The sequence below is a fragment of the Myotis daubentonii genome, chromosome 7 (assembly GCF_963259705.1).
Source record: "Myotis daubentonii chromosome 7, mMyoDau2.1, whole genome shotgun sequence".
Taxonomy (NCBI): Eukaryota; Metazoa; Chordata; class Mammalia; order Chiroptera; family Vespertilionidae; genus Myotis; species Myotis daubentonii.
Genome location: NC_081846.1, coordinates 30,666,531 through 30,684,514, shown reverse-complemented (window position 1 = coordinate 30,684,514; position 17,984 = coordinate 30,666,531). Strand labels below are relative to the sequence as shown.

Below are 17,984 nucleotides of genomic sequence, written 5' to 3'. Positions count from 1 at the left end.
ACCAACATAAATAAATTAAGTGATCCTGAGAAGTGATTAGGACAAATAAAATTGAAGCAATAGACAAAACTATAATAAAATGAAGCATGGCGGATTAGAGAGACATAATAGTATTGAAAAATGCTAGTCTGTCATGATCACAGCCATTGTAAAATTATTTTGTCCCTAACATATCTGGAAGTTTTATGAAAACATTTTAATTTGTACAAAAGTGAGATGGAGCAAACAGATCATCCATAAAGGAATAAGAAACAGTGGTATAACAATAGAATGTAAACTTAAAAATGTATCTTAATTAACAACTAAGAGAAAATAAATCTCAAAAAGATTAAAACATGGTGCTCCCTCCTTGTCCTACAGCAGTTAAGAAATACCATCCTGAATTATAAAACTAGTTCATAAATGGTAAGATGTGGTTTAGTAATCATATGATAAGGCATAAACTAAAATTTTGTAAGAATATCAATAATTTTCCTGTAACTTCTGCTTTATTATATATCTGTCTTTGATGGGGATAAATTTTAATTTTAGTGAAGTCCAATCTACCTATTCTTTTTCTTTTGTGATTAGTAACTTCAATATGCTAAGAAATCTTTGCCTACCCCAAGTTTATAAAAAACATACAAAAGCTAACATGTATAAATCTTCTGTACCATTGATCTATTTGTTTACCCTTATGCCCAAAGCACATTGGCTTATAGAATTCTTTAATTAAATTGGAAAAATATTGTCTTGACTTTTCTAGATATTTTGATATCATAACAATATTGAGCACTGTATTACTCTTCATTTATGTAGTTTAAAAATGTCTTAGCTGAGAATATTTATAATTTTCATTGTAGATGCCATGGGCTTCTATATTCATGCAGCATTATTTAGAAGAGCTAAGATCTGGAAACAATCCAAGTGCCATTAATAGATGAGTGGATAAAAAAGCTGTGTTACACTTACACAATGGAATACTATGCAGTTATAAGCAAGACGGATTTCTTACCCTTTGCACCCACATGGATGGACCTGGAGAGTATTATGCTGAGTGAAATAAGCCAGTCAGAGAGAGACAAATATCACATGAGCACACATATAAGTGGAATCTAATGAACATAATAAACTAACAAACAAAATAGGCCCTAGAGGCATGGAGGCATGGAGAAGACTGACATACCTCAGAGGGGAGGGAGGGAGATGGGAAGAGATTAGCTAAATAACTTATATACATATATGCATAACCAATGGGTATAGAGGATAATGTGGTTAAGGCTTGGGGTGGGGCAGTGGGTGAGAGAAGGCGGGTAAAATGGGAGGAAATTGGGGAATATCTGTAATTCTGTCAACAATAAAATAAAATATAAAGTAAATGGGAAAAGAAAAAAGTAAATAAATCTATATTAATAAAAGGGTAATATGCTAATTAGACCGGACATCTTCCAGACATCTTCTGGACATCTAGACAAAGCCATGGTAGCAGGGGCAGAGGCAGAGGCAGTTAGGGGCAATCAGGCTGGGAGGGGAGAGCAGTTAGGGGGCGATCAGGCCAGCAGTCAGAGGTGGTTGGGGGTGATCAGGCAGGCAGATGAGCAGTTAGGAGCCAGCAGTCCTAGATTGTGAGATGGATGTCTGACTGTGGGATTGGGCTTAAACCAGTAGTCAGAAATCCCCTGAGGGGTCCAGGATTGGAGAGGGTGCAGGTTGGGCTGAGGGACCCCCCCCCCCCATCCCATTCATGAATTTCGTGCACCGGGACTCTAGTAAAATATAAATAAAACAGCTTGCATTTTAAGACAAAAAAAATAGTAAGAAGTATAAAAATTGAAACAAGATGAAAATATGAAAAACATATTTAAAACACTAAATGTAAATGAAACAATGTTGGTATTGGAAGGCACAAGATCAAAAATGAAATTCAACAAGAGACACAAGGAAGACAAAGTGCCACAAAATTTATTAAAATAAAAAATAGGCAAGTTACAGCATGCAGATGTCAACAACAAAACAAAAATGATCTCATAGTTAGAGGCTATTTTGAAAAAGGGGAATAAAAGAAAAAGGGAAATATAGTCAAATCTTGGTTCTTGAAAGTTTCCCATCTCAAACTTTGAAAAATAGACACAGTTCCACAAACCCTTCAAAAGACCTCATTAACCTGGCCTTTAATGTCTTTAATAATAGATATGAGGAGACCCAAATCTAAAAACAAAGGCAAGATCAAGCCAAGGCTGAGGCCCAGATGGAGACCTTCCAGCTCTTAGCCACCACTCTCATGATCCCAAATAAAGTTCCGGTCCTCCAAGCAAGGGTAAATCAGGAAATAAGCCTCCTCAGGGCTCATGCTTCAAATGCAACAAGGAAGGACACTGGAACAAGTCCTGCTCAAACCCAAGACCTCTACCTGGGCCCTGAAAATCAGACTGTAGTCTGGCCCCTTCAGGTTGGACCTCAGCAAGGCCACCCTCTGAATCCGGTTTGGAGTTCCCAGACCTCTTGGGACTGGCCACCAAAGACTGAAGTTACCCAGGCCATGATAGGGCCCCATAGACCTACATCAACAGGACTGAGCCTTGGTTAATGATTGTGGTGGCAAGTAAGCTGATCTCCTTTTTAATTGATACTGGTACCACTTATTCTGCCCTTCCCAAATTTGCTGGGACCCTTGTCCCCTCCTTAGTCTCTATTATGGAGGTTAACAGATTAATCTCACAAACATTAGCCACCTCACCTTTATACTGCATCTTACTAGACACACCCTTTATCCACTCTTTTCTTGTCTATGTTGGTGCCCAACTGGAGTTACTGTGCATCCCCTCATAAAGCCCAATTGTCCCAAACCACAGTCAACTACCTCAGTTTCACTCTCTCAGCCCAGAAGGCCAAGGCATTCCTTGGATTGTAAAAGCCTTATCTCCTAATCTCCTCCATGACTGTCCTCTCATCTGGACAAGAAATGGTCTCCTTTCTTGGGCTTGCTGAGTACTTTTGCCTCTGATTCCCAACTTTAGTCTTCTCACAAAGCCCCTCTAGGACATGGTGAGGAGACCCTCACTGAGCCTTTAGGTCCCAAGGCCAGCATTCTCACCCCCTTTAATGCTCTAAAAAGTGCTCTCACTTCAGCACTTTCTTACCCTCTCCCCTCCCAAAGAACAGTTTCTTTACTAAAACTGCAAATGCTTACTTAACAGTGTGGCTACTATGAGAAGCTGAACTCATTATCACTCAAACATTAGCTTGTTATCTCTAAGGAAAAATGTGGCAGTTTTAAATCCAAGCAGTTGGATGTCTGGCAACTGCAGTCCTAGAACAGGCTGCAGGGCCTGCTCTCTCCCCACTCAGCCTTTTCTCCAGCCTCATATGCCTATACACAATTTTCCAAAGTCTTCTTTGACAACTTAAAAGCTTTGGAGAATTGCTGGGTTAAATGATAAACAGCTGAATATTTTTAATAAGTTTTAAGTTCTCTTGATTTTAGCTTTTGTTACAAAAAAATCTATAAAATAGATTTAGAACTGTTAATGTAATGTCTTGTGATTTGTTAAAGGTATGTTTCTTGAAAGTGAGAATGTTCATAAATGTCAGTCTAAGAAATGCTGGCTGAAGGGGATCCAAGATGGCAGCTGACAGGACAGCAGTGAGGGAGATTGCCGGGAGCCGGTCCATCCTTGCTGTTTCAAGGGACCTGGCATATATGGAATACTGTTCTTAGTATGTTTGCTCATCTTCTTGGCACTGTGTTTTAACCAAGGTCACCTCTCCGAGAAAGGTTGTTTCCCCAGGTAGGGATTTTCCCCTGAAGTTAGGGAGGGAATAAAACCTTTTAACTAAGTGCCAGGTGGGTAATTAATCACTTTAACTACAAACAATCATGCTTAAGCTGCATAATCTTTACTCCCTGGAATGGAGATAAGAAATGCCCTAACCTTTGTAATAGAGATTGATAGGATTGAATCAACTGGTATAAATACAGATGTAACAACACAGAACTTAGAACACTGAACTTAGAAGAGAGCCAAGAAGACAGAACCTACACAGGACCTAGAGACAGAAGAACTTCACTGTAGAGAACATGGCAAAAGATCCTGGACTGAACCTGACTATAGAACATGGCAAGAGAACCTGACTAGAGCCTGGCGACCAAACCTGGCTGGAGAAGTCCCCGTGTCATTCCTTTTTCGCTGACTCCGTCCACACCTTTGGGGACCCCTGGACCTGCTGGGGTTGGACCCCGGCAGGAGATAGTGTGAGTGAGTGAGAGAGCAAAAGGAGAGTGCGTGGACATGCGGGGAGTGTGTGTACGTGTGAGTGAGGGACAGTTATATTGCACAGAACTGTTGGGGACTGGCAGACCAGGCTCCTCTGACAGGACAGCCTCTGCCACAGCTGAAATCCATCCCAGGGCACCTGGCTCTGCCACAGAGTCCGCACCATCTTGAAGGGGAGAATGGCTGTCATCAGAAGCCCAGCCTTACCTTCAACCAGGGAGACCTCTGATACCACACAGGACCCTACAGCTACAACATCCAGGGACTAGCTGCCTTGGCTGTGAACCCATGAACACCGAGACTCCAGCCTTCCTGGCTGTGGGCACCTAAAAAGTTTGTCCAAGGGGAGACAAGGTGGCAGCCAAATAGGCGAACAGGTCCTGTGCCTTTTCACAGAGCAGATAGAAGAAACAGCTGGATTAAATAACTTCCACCTGGAATTGGTGAATTAAACAGGACTGGTGAGGCAATCCATGGATGGAAAGATCAGAGATTGTCTGGAGAGAGGTTGGATCGAGCATCTGGGCTAGAGGGAGAAACATGCACAGCTGGGTCTCTAGAGTCTCAGAGGGAGACTGTGCTGCACCAAATCCACATCCCTTGGAGTCAGTGAAGCCCTCGAATGTGGAAGGGGGACCATAGGGCTGCTGGTAGCAGGGTGCTCTAGATCTAAGCCCACGGTCATGGGAGGCTGTGCCCAGAAAGGCAGCCTGAAGTTCTACACAGGCCACACAGTGTCCAGAGGAGAAAGACGTGAGGTGGTGCAGTTGCTCTGTCTTTATAATTTTCTTGCTTTCACTTGCTAAACCCAGTACATAGGTTCTTTCAATTAAAAACACTCACCGAGACTGAAGGGGAAGGTGGTTTTTGTGGAAACTGGGGAGCAGAATAGGGAGAGACGATCAGGGACAGTCCATCCCTCTAACCCTGAATAGACATTTTTCTCCAGAAGACCAGGCTCCTCCTAGCAGTACAGCCATACCCAGTCTTGAGCATGGCAGGAAAAGGAAGATTCTAAATACCCCCAGGGAGCTCTGGGGGACTGGGTGGAGGGGTCATTTAGTCCCAAAAACTAATACAGAAACACCGCCACCTAGGGGTCATGTCAGAAATAGACACTTGTGTAAATATGACTGAAAGCAGGCAGAAAAACAAACTGGGCAGATTGAATCTCGCTGCTTGAAACCAAGGTTGTGGTGTATGACACAGAGGAGCAGTAGATCTCTGGGAACTTCAACACTGTGCTGACTACCTGACAGGAAACAGATGTGACAGGCAGAACAGTAGAGAGGGGTCTTAAACCAGCACACATGGGACACTGAAGCTCTGCTGAAGCGAATGAATTTCACTACTTCACTTTTTTATTTTTTATCTTTTACTTAAGAAACTAAAATTTTTTCACTTTATGTTATTATTATTTATTTATTATTTTTTAACCTTTCTTTTTAAAATTTTTATTTATTTTGGATTACTGTTCTACAATCTATTTTTATTTTTATCATTATTTTACTCTCTCATTTTTTGTCTTTATGCCAACACTTTCTTCCTCACTATCCCCTTTCTCATCCTGTTTCTTTTCTCCTGATCCTGCTTTAGTTTTTCTCTATCCTTTCTTTTTACTCCTTGTTAAAAATGGATCTTCTTTATCTGCTTTATTGACACATTACTATTAAAGTAGTCTCTGTTGGCCTACTCATATATCTAATTTCCTCTCCCCTACTCCAAGTCCATGCACACTTCTCTTTTTCTTTCTTCGCTAGCCAAATTTCTTTTATTTTCTTTCTTTCTTCTTTCTGTTGTTTGTTTGATTGTTAGTCTGTTTTTATGGTTTTTTATTTTATGCTTTTGTTTTTCCTCTCCTCACTTATTTTCTTCTTCTACTAATAGCTTAATTAGCTTCAATCAACAACTCAGGCCTCTCTACTCTCTATTCTCCTTTTCCAAAAATAGATGAATACATAAATAGATAGATTAAAGAAAGGGGAAATATATATATATATATATATATATATATATATATATATATATATATATATGTATAAATTTTCTTTTATATATATTTTTAATATATATTTTAATTATTTTTTCAATTATTTTTTCTATTTTTTTGAGTATTTTGTTTTTTACTTTTCTTCTTATACACTCGTACTCTTTCTACCTCCTATATACTGAATCGTGGCCATTTCCCCATTTATTCAATTCCTGTATCTTACCTTATGGAAATAAGCTCTGCCTCGTCAGATTCAGCTTCCCTCCTTCTTTTCTGGGTGTTTGTTTTTTGCACTTTTTCGATTAGTTGTTGGTTTTTTGGAGTTTTATACCCATATAATATATTTCCCCAATCTTTTTTCTTCTTTTTCTTTTCTCTTACCTTTTTTTTCTTTTCTCAATATCATTTTTGTGCTCTTTACTCTCCCCTAATACTCTTTTCTCTGGTGGTCACCTTTATTTAGGGTTATTGGTATCATGAATACATTTGTGTTTTGTGCCCTCTGTGTTGTGTCTTGTTGAGTTGTATTTTGTGCCTTTAAGTCATGGTAGAGAGTGAGTTACATAACCAGACACCCTGAGAGGAGCGAAAATGGGAAGTCAAAGAAATAGCCCCCAAACGAAAGAAAAGAAGAAATCAACAGAAAGGAAGTAAACAAAATGGAGGCAAGCAATTTGTCAGAGAAGAATTCAGAGCAATGATCATAAGGACACTGAAAAGGATGGAAGACAAATTCAACAACATGTGTAAGAACCAAGAGGAAATAAAGAACCAAGAAGAAATGAAGAATGACATAGCTGCAATAAAGAACACAATAGAAAGCATCAACAGTAGACTAGAAGAAAAGGAGGACTGCACCAGTGAGCTACATGACTAGGTAGGAAAAAACACCAAAGCAGAGCAGCAACTGGAAAAAAAAAAAACAACCTTAAAAAACAGGAGGAAACCTAAGGGAACTTTGGTGCCAGAAGGAGGGGAAATTGAGCAAGGAATAGAAAACCTGTTTGAAGAAATAGTGACAGAAAACTTCCCTGATATTGGGAAGAAAAAACTCACACAACTCCAAGAAGCTCACAGATTCCCAAACAAGATGAACCCCAAAAGCCCTACACCAAGACACATTATAATTAAATTGGCAAACACCAATGACAAAGTAAGAATGTTAAAGGCTACCAGAGAGAGACAGAAAGTTACCTATAAGGGATTGCCCATCAGACTGTCAACTGATTTCTGAATGGAAACACATCAAACCAGAAGAGAATGGAATGAAATATACAAAGTGATGCAAAAAAAGGGTCTGAATCCAAGAATACTATACCCAGCAAGGATATCATTCAAAATTGAAGGTGAAATAAGGAGCTTCACAGACAAAAAAAGGACTAAGGGAGTTTATTACCACCAAATCAGCAATGCAAACAATGCTAATGGGACTGTTGTAAAAAGAAGAAATATGAAGGGAAGAAGGAACACAGGCATAAAGAATAAAAATGGTGACAAACAAGCACCTATTAATAATAACTTAAATGTAAATGAATTAAATGCCCAAATCGAAAGACATAGGGTAGCTGAATGGATAAGAAAATATGACCCATATATCTGCTGTCTATAGGAGACCCACCTCAGAACAAAGGATTCACATGGACTGATAGGAAGGAATGGAAAAAATTTTTTCAGGTATATAAAAATGAAAAAAAAAATCTGGGGTAGTAATACTTATATCTGACAAATTAGACTTCAAAGTGAAGGCCATAACAAGAGATAAGGAAGGCCACTTCATAATACTAAAGGGAGCAATTAAACAAGAGGATATAACTCTGGTAAATATACATACACCCAATGCAGGAGCACCCAAATACATAAAAAACTCTGGAAGATATCAAGGGAGAGATTGAAGCAATACACTCATTATAGGGTACTTTAATACCCCACTAACACTACTGGATAAATCCTCTAAACAAAAAATCAACAAAGAAACATCAATCCTAAATAACTCACTAGGTCAGAAGGAATTAATTGACATCTTCAGAATATTTCACCTCAAAGCAACAGAATGTACATTCTTCTCAAGTGCACATGGGACATTTTCAAAGATAGACCACATATTGGGACACAGGCAAAGTCTCTTCATATTCAAGAAGATTTAAATCATATCAAGCATCTTCTCAGATCACAGTTGCATAAAATTAGAAATCAACTACAATAAAAACAATAAAAAAAATCAAACACCTGGAGGCTAAATAGCATGTTATTAAACAATGATTGGGTTACCAAAGAGATCAAAGAAGAAATAAAAAGCATCCTGGTAACAAATGACAATGAAAACACAACAATCCAAAACCTATGGGACACAGTGAAAGCAGTCTTGAGAGGGAAGTTCATATCTCTACAGGCCTACCTCAAAAAATAAGAAAAATTGGTAATAAATTATCTAACCCTACAACTCAAAGAATTAGGAAGAGAGCAACAAGAAAAGTCCAGCGTAAGCAGAAGGATGGAAATAATAAAGATCAGAGCAGAACTATATTACATAAAGACCAAAAAAACAAAACAAGACAAAAAAACAAAAGATCAACAAAACCAAGAACTGGGTCTTTGAAAAGATAAGATTGATGAACCTCTAGCCAGACTCACCAAGAAATAAAGAGAGAGGACCCAAATAAACAAAATTAGAAATAAAAGAGGTGAAGTAACAACCAATCCCACAGAAATACAAAGGATTACGAAAAAATAAAGGGTGTCCTAAAATTCACGCAAGAAGTAATTTTTATAGAAAACACAGGTTTATAATTAAAAATGGTAAATTTTTTATTGATTCATAAAGTATACAGTATAAGGTTATGTATGGAATAGTGTATCAGTTAAATGGCTTCCACGGCTTTGCTGGCACATATGCACTCTTTTGTTGAAATTTTCCGTGACCATTTCGCATAAATGTGGCTGAATTTTGATGAGGCTCACTTTCATCTTGATGGCTTGGTTAATTGGCAAAATTGTCGCATTTGGGGTTCAGAAAATCCATGAGTGATTGTTGAGAAACAAATGCATCCACAATGTGTCACTGTTTGGTGCAGATTTTGGGCTGGAGGCATCATCAGACCATTCTTCTTCAAAAATGCGGCTGCTCAGGCAATAACAGTTAATGGTGCTCGCTATTGCGACATGAAAATCCATTTTTTTGTGCCTAAATTGCAAGATATGGATGTGGACGACATGTGGTTTCAACAAGACAGTGCCACATGCTATACAGCCTGAGAAACAATTCAATTGCTGCATGAGTCATTTCCTGGTCGTGTAATTTCCCGTTTTGGTGATCAGAATTGGCCGCCCAGATCATGCGATTTAACTCCATTGGACATTTTTCCTTTGGGGTTTTTTGAAGTCTAAGGTTTATGCTAACAAGCCCACGACCACCCACACCTTGAAGGAGGAAATTGAGCACTGTATCAATGAAATTCAGCCACATTTATGCAAAACGGCCATGGAAAATTTCAACAAAAGAGTGCATATGTGCCAGCAAAGCCTTGGAGGCCATTTACCCGATATCTATTTCATACATAACCCTATACTGTATTCTTTATGAATCAATAAAAATTTTACAATTTTTAATTATAAACCTGTATTTTCCATCACAATTACTTCTTGCGTTAATTTTGGGACATGCTTTACTTTAAACAACTCTATTCTAACAAACTGGACAACCTAGATGAAATGGACATATTCTTAGAAAAATACAAGCTCCCAAAACTCAGTCAGAAAGAATAAAAGAACCTGAATAGGCTAATAACTACCAAAGAAATTGAAACAGTAAGAAGCAGTAATCAAAAATTGTCCAGCAAACAAAAGCCCTGGTCCAGATGGCTTTATAGGGGAGTTCTACCAACCATTCAAAGAACTAAAACCTATCCTTTTTAGACTATTCCAAAAAATTCAAGAGGAAGGCACACTTCCAAGCTCTTTCTATGAAGCCAGCATTACCCTAATTCAAAAACCAGATAAAGACATCACAAAAAAAGAGAACTACAGACCAATATCCTTGATGAATATAGATGCTAAAATTCTCAACAAAATTCTAGCAAAATGGATCCAGCATTATATTAGAAAGATCATGCACCTTGACCAAGTGGGATTTATTCCGGGGATGCAAGGATGGTACAATATCTGCAAGTCAATAAATGTGATACATCACATAAATAAATTGAAAGATAAAAATCACATAATTATATCAATCGATGCAGAAAAGCATTTGACAATATCCAACACCAATTCTTGATAAAAACTCTCAGCAAAGTGAGAATAGAGGGGTCATACCTCAACATAATAAAAGCCTTATATGACAAACCTACAGCCAACATCATACTCAATGGGCAAAAACTAAATCCATTTTACCTAAGAATAGGAACAAGACAGGGATGCCCACTTTCACCACTCCTTTTCGATATAGTACTGGAAGTGCTAGCCATAGCGATCAGACAAGAAGAAGAAATAAAAGGCATCCAAATTTGAAAAGAAGAAGTAAAACTGTCCTTATTCGCAGATGACATGATAGTGTTCATAAAAATCCCCAAAGTCTCCATCAGAAAACTACATGAATTCAGCAATGTAGCAGGAATCAAAATCAACACCCAGAAATCTATGGCCTTTTTATACACCAATAATGAACTCACAGAAAGGAAATGAAAAAAACAATCCCATTTACCATTGCAACAAAAAAATTAAGATACCTACGAATGAACTTAACAAAGGAGGTAAAAGACTTGTACTCGGAAAACTATATGACATTGAAAAAAGAGATAGAGGAAGACATAAACAAATGGAAGAACATATCGTGTTCATGGATTGGTAGAATCAACATCATTAAAATGTCCATACTACCCAAAGCAATCTACAGATTCAATGCAACCCCCATTAAAATACCAAGGGCATATTTCAATGACCTAGAACAAACTCTCCAAAAATTCATCTGGAATAAAAAAAGACCCTGAATAGCCACAGCAATCCTGAGAAAGAACAAAGTTGGAGGGATCACAATACCAGATATCAAGCTATATTACAAAGCCATGGTTCTCAAAATTGATACTGGCATAAAAACAGATATATAGACCAATGGAACAGAATAGAGGACCCATAAATTGAACCAAGCCATTATGCTCAATTAATATTTGACAAAGGAGGCAAGAGCATACATTGGAGTCAAGATAGTCTCTTCAATAAATGGTGTTGGGAAATTTGGTCAGATACATTAAAAAAAAATGAAACTAGATCATCAACTTACACCATATACAAAAACAAACTCAAAATGGCTAAAGGACTTAAATGTAAGATGAGAAACCATAAAAATCTTAGAAGAATCCATAGCAGCAAAATATTAGACATACGTCATAGTAATATCTTTGTCGATACAGCTCCTAGGGCAATGGAAACTAAGGAGAAAATAAACAAATGGGACAGCATCAAAATAAAAAGCTTCTGCACAGCAAAATAAACCATTAATAAAACTACAACAAAGCCCACTGCATGGGAGAACATATTTGCCAATGCTATTTCAGATAAGGGTATAATCTTCAAAATTTACAGAGAACTCATACAACTTAACAAAAGGAAGATAAACAATCCAATCAAAACTTTGGAAAGGACCTAAATAGACACTTTTCAAAAGAAGACATACATAAGGCCAATAGACATATGAAAACATGCTCAAAGTCACTAGTCAAAACAACAATGAGATAGCATCTCACACGTGTCAGAATGGCTATCATCCACAAATCAACAAACGACAAGTGCTGGCGAGGATGTGGAGAGAAAAAAAAACACCCTCTTGCACTGCTGGTGGCAATGCAGACTGTGCAGCCACTGTGGAAAACAGTATAGCGTTTCCTAAAAAAAATTAAAAATGGAACTCCCATTTGACCCAGTAATCTCACTTCTAGGGTTATATCCCAAGAACCAGAAACACCAATCAGAAAGGATATCTGCACCTCTGTGTTTATAGCAGCACAATTTACCATAGCTAAGATTTGGAAATAGCCTAAGTGCCCATCAACAGAGGAGTGGATTAGAAAACTCTGGTACATCTACACAAAGGAATACTACGCTGCTATAAAAAGAAGGAACTTTTACCATTTGAAACAGCATGGATGGAACAGGAGAGCATTATGCTAAGCAAAATAAGCCAGTTGGAGAAAGTTAAATATCACATGATCTCACTCATATGTAGGATATAATGATCAACATAAACGGATGAACAAAAGTAGATCCAGAGACAAATGACAGGGGAATTGGGGTTAGAGATCAGCCAAAGGACTTTCATGCATGCATATTAGCATAACCAATGGACACACACACTGGGGTGATAGGGGCTTGCCCTCAGGGGTAGGAGTGGCGTGGGGAGGGGATCAATCAGGAAAAAGAGACATATGTAATACTTTAAACAATAAAATAAACAATTTAAAAAGAGAAAGATATGCTGGCTGTTTACTTTTTGGTTATCATTGGAAAATTAAGATTTCTAAGAGTTGACAATAGAAGAATAAGGCATGGACATGCATTCTGAAGGAAAAAGAGAGTAAGTTAAAGTTGTAAGAATATTCGTGAAAGTTTTAGAAGGAGAAATGTTAAAACAAGCAGAACAGGGAAACTGAGATAGTATAACAGCAGTTTGCAACCCTCTAGAAAATTCAGATACCAAGCAGTTTGTAGACATCTAGAAAATCTTATCTTCCTTAAACCAAGGACACTTAAGAGTAAATGATTTGAGAATAAACCTCATTTTGGTATATTAGACGACAACCCTCCAAATTAATGTCTCTTTCCCTCCAGCAGACCATTTGTCACTATTCTTGTTCTAGCTTTTGCCTCAATAATACTAAAATTATAAAATAGTTTGTCTCCACCAGGTTACAAGCCCTACTTGTACTCAGGAAATACCACCCCTAGACTCCATCACAACCTCCTTTTGTGCCCAGGCCTCATCATCCCTCTGACCCCCAAAGCAAGGAATTTGGGCCAGGTACAGGTATAGAAACTCACCAGGGCAGAAAGCTCCAGATGCCTAGCAAGGGTTAAAACTGGGAAAATAAGAACCTTGCCCCCAGGGTAAATTACCCTCCCCCAGCAAATAACTAGTCAGGCAAATAAGACCTCTGATCTTTTCCTCCCTAAGATAACCCTAAGTTGTATCACCCTAAGATAACCCCAGGCCTCAGTTGTATTTCAGCTCCAGGCCCAGAAGAACAGCAAAACCAAACAGGTGACACTGTGACAACCTCAGGACCAGCTTTTACTTTCTGTTACTCAGCAGGACTACTTTCAAGCTTTCACCACCCAGTTTCCTGGGGGAAATCATGCTGCTTTGACCACTCATCCAGCTGACTACTATCAAAGTCCAATCCTCTGTGATCTTGATGTCACCCTCAGCAGGAAGTAAATACAGAAGATATGAACTTTGTCCCTATTCCATAAAACAAAAAAGCTGGAATGTTAGGTTTGATCGAGCAATTGAATCCATACCCTTCCCCTGAGAACTGACTTTGTGCACCAGGCCTCTAGTCTATAATAATAAAAGTGTAATATGCTAAATACACTGGACAGCTGAATGACCTTCTGGACATCATTCTGGACGTCCTTCCAGATGAAGCTGCTGCAGTGGGGGCCAAGGCGGAGGTGGTTAGAGGCGATGAGACAGGCAGGCAGAGGCAGTTAGGGGTGATCAGGCAGGCAGGTGAGCAGTTAGGGGCGATCTAGCTGGCAGGTGAGTGGCTAGGGGTGATCAGGAAGGCAGGCGGATGAGCAGTTAGGAGCCAGCGGTCCCGGATTGAGAGGGATGGCCAACTGGCAGTTGAACATCCACTGAGGGGTCTCGGATTGTGAGAGGGTGCAGGCTGGACTGAGGGACCTCAGTGTGCATAAATTTCATGCACCAGGCCCCTAGTCCTATATAATAAAAGGCTAATATACAAATAGACTGAAAGGCAGGACAACTGAAGAACCAAACAACCATTCACTATGGTGTGCACTGACCACCAGGGGGTGTGCATGGAACATGGCAGGCATTGACAGTAGGTGGCAGAGTATGGAAAATAGCGGGCATTGGCCACGGCAAGATGGTAAAGCAGGTGAGCAGGGGCACCAGACCAAGGTGGGGCACTGGTCACTATCATTGGGGCAAGCCTCTGGTGGTTATTGAAAATCCTTTGCTCCCACATGCCGTGGTCCCTGCTGGCACTCGCACCTGTTGCTGGCATGGGCCCTGCTCATACCTGCTGCTGGCCCTGGAACCACTGCTGACACTGACTGCTGGTGCCGGCCCTACTTGCACCCGCTGCTGGAGCCTGGGGTTGATCCTGATTGCTCGACGCTGTCAGCAGGTACGAGCAGGGTCAGCACTGTCAGCACATAGGAGTGGCAGCAGTGAGAGCGGGACTGCTGGCAGACAGGAAATCAGGGTCCATGGTTGGAGGGGAGGATGGACTGAGCCCCACCCCTGTGCACATCACAGCCTCATGGCCCACAGTTCCTTTCAAGGTGCACTAATTCATGAACTGGGCCCCTAGTTTGTAATAATAAGGGTGCATCTATTTTATAAAATCAGTACTATAATAATTTTTTGCTCTAAATTTGAAAGCTTTAATAAGATATAAGCCACCATAAAACAGTTAAAAGACAAGGAAGTATATTTATAAAGTTCAGACTACATAGCAAGCAAACACTCTCTTTTTTTATTTTTTATTGATTTTTTACAGAGAGAAAGGGAGTGGGATAGAGAGAAACATAGATCAGCTGCCTCCTGAACACCCCCTACTGGGGACGGAGCCCGCAACCAAGGTACATGCCCTTGACTAGAATCGAACCTGGGACCCTTCAGTCCACAGGTTGACGCTCTATCCACTGAGCCAAACTGGCTAGGGCAGCAAACACTCTCTTACCATTAAAGAAAGGACAATCATCTCAACTGATTACATTGGCCCAAAATAAACCAGCAATTGACAGACCAGGCAATTAACTGTAAATGGCCAATAGGCACAAAAACCTGTTCAACCGACCATGTAATCTGAGAATGCAAATGAACAGGATGCATTCCCTTATTTGGCACCTCTGTGAAGTCTGGGTGTGGAGAGATGGCTCATGCCTAATGGTAGCAGAATATAGTGGTTCAGCCACTAGGAAGGAAATTTGGTAGGCTCTGTAAACAATTAAATATTAGTACTCCTTACCTCAACAATTTTACTTTTTGGTTTTTGACATAAGACAAACAATTGTACATAAAAAAAAAACACAAAGAAATGTATAATTGTTATTTATTGCGATTTGTTGGTAACAGTAAACAACTGAAATGAACATAAATGGTTTAAATGGAACATAATTTAAAAATTTTGGTATATCAGTTCCATGGTGTAATATGTAGCTGTCAAGAGTGAGGAGGATCCATATGTTTATTAACATGAAAAGACCTCTAATAATTTTAATATTAAAAAATGTTAAATGTAAAATGCAGAATGGTTTCTAGAAAATAATCTTATTCAACAAAAAACAAGACACATATTATTCTTTAGGAAAATAAGTTATATGTGTAAATGTGAAGAGAAAGCTATTAAATGCCATGCCCACAATACTCAACAGGACCAGAATTGGAAGCTACAGTGGGGTGGGTGGTGAAATAGAACTTTTCCCTTCTACATACATCCATGTCATTTGAAATTTTATGACCAAGATTGTGTAATGTGTTTCTTTTGTATTAAAAAGATATCCAATCAAACATATTAAGTAACTAGAGGCCTGGTACACGAAATTCATACAGGGGCGGGGGGGTACCCTTCAGCCCAGCTTGCACCTTTTCCAATTTGGAACCCTTCGGGGGATGCCCAACTTATAATTCGGGACTGCTGGCTCCCAACTGTTCACCTGCTTGCCAGCCTAATCACCGCCTAACCACCCCCTGCCAGCCTGATCAAAGCCGAAGCCTAACTGCTCCCCTGCCAGTCCAATTGCCCCTAACTGCCCTCCCATGTAGGCCTGGTCCCCCCCAACTTCCCTCTCTCCCCTTCTGGCCTGAACACCCACAACTGCCCTCCCCTGCAGGCCATTTTGTGGCAGCCATCTTGTGACCACATGGAAGTGACCATCATGTGTAAGGGCATGATGGTCAATTTGCATATCACTGCTTTATTATATAGGATGTTATTTCTGACCCATTACTAGAGAAAAGAACAGAATTTCTAGCCATTGCCTTGTCAGAGATATAACATAATACTAAGCAGAAATTCAAAGTACAGATGAAAATACTCAACCTACATTATTCTTTCCCATCTTGCTTTCCTTTTCCTTTTACTCCCTTAGATTAAGATCCCTGGGGGAAGAACCCAGACCCTTAGCCAGAGATGGGAATAAGCCCAGGCTGACCACTTCCCAGTAAAGGTAGGAGACCATGGCATCCAGAATTTTATATTTTCTAAAGTACCTACTTTAGAACAGCCTAGGTTAAGGCAAAGGGGGACTGAGGGAAATGAGAGCATTCAGACATCATTAAAAAATAACAAATCACTGTCTCAAAGCATCAGAAATGACAGCTGAGTCCAGATGGGCTGCCAGCTGAGCAGTAGCTGTAAGACAAGAGTCCTGTGGGTTGTGGCAGCTGCACTCACACCAGCAACTGTCCCTCTGCAGTTTAAAGATGTGATTCCCTCACTTGTATTCCTGCATTTCATTACATTGCACATGAGTGTTCTTGTAAAGCAGGATGAGGTCAAGGTTTACAGAAGTGTCTAATGACACACACTAAAGCAGCAGCACAATCTGAGAGAAAGTTAAAGGAAGGGAGACAGAGACTGACCTGGTGCTGAGTTCAGTGCCTCCACTGGCCATCGTGTTGCCCTGGGCCCTTTCTGGACTTGTAGCCCTCCTGTGTCCCCAGCCTGCATCTAGTGTGGCTACCCAGTCCTGAGGAGGAAGTGTGTATAATCACCCAGGGAGAGCTCCTCCCAAATGGGGAAATTAAAAGTGAAACTAATTTCTGAGTGTTTTCAGACATGTCTCCCTCCTTCTGCAGCCCCCCAATAGTTCTCAGCCATCAGGACATGTGGCAGCAGGAATGGAGGACAAAAAGAGACAGTCAGGACCAGGAGGCAAGGGGAGGAGGACCCAAGGGGAGGGGCAGGGCCAGCCTCCAGGAGTCTTCTTGTTTGAGCAACGACTCCAAAAACAGGGAAATAGCCTAGCTACGGGGCCTGGAAACCTGGAGAGCAGGAGAGGCAGCGACTCAAAAGGGACCGGGGGCAGAGAAAAAACCCAGGGGACATGCTTCCTTAGCTTCACCAGGAGCAGTTCCCATTCAGAGGATAGTTGTGGGCTGAGTCTCCAGCCTGGGAGACCCTGTGGGGACAGGGTTGTCCCTGAGAGGAGGCAGAGTCCCAGACCTGAGAATTAAGGGGCAGGAGGAAGCGGAGGCAACAGCATCAGCAGCCTCTGGTGCAGAGGATGAAGACCCAGCACCTCTGCGGATGCAGAAATGGAGAGGAGGGCACCTGGGACCCAAGTGGGAGCACTCAGGCCCCACACCGATGTCCCCTTCTGGGAGGGGGCCCATTAGTCAGCAGGACTCCTGGCCCCCTGCCCTCCCTTCTTCCTGGGAGTCTCTGAGGCTGGAGTTCTGTGAAGGTGAGTCTGTTCCTTGGTGGGTCTCCCTGGGCTCATCCTGCTGGAGGGGCCAGGGCTCTGTGCTCCTCTGAGCTCCAGTGCACAGGGACAGC

General features: G+C 40.5%; 1 protein-coding gene across 1 annotated transcript in view; it reads right to left on the bottom strand.

Moving 5' to 3' along the window:
* The window catches only part of LOC132238332 (nuclear body protein SP140-like protein), a 131,537-nt gene extending 114,345 nt beyond the window's left edge, over positions 1-17,192 (bottom strand). Inside the window, exon 1 of the mRNA XM_059703493.1 lies at positions 17,069-17,192. Coding sequence (XP_059559476.1) covers positions 17,069-17,100 — 32 coding nt within the window. The 5' untranslated portion in view covers positions 17,101-17,192. The remainder of the gene's footprint in view (positions 1-17,068) is intronic.
* Between the last annotated feature and the right edge of the window lie 792 nt (positions 17,193-17,984).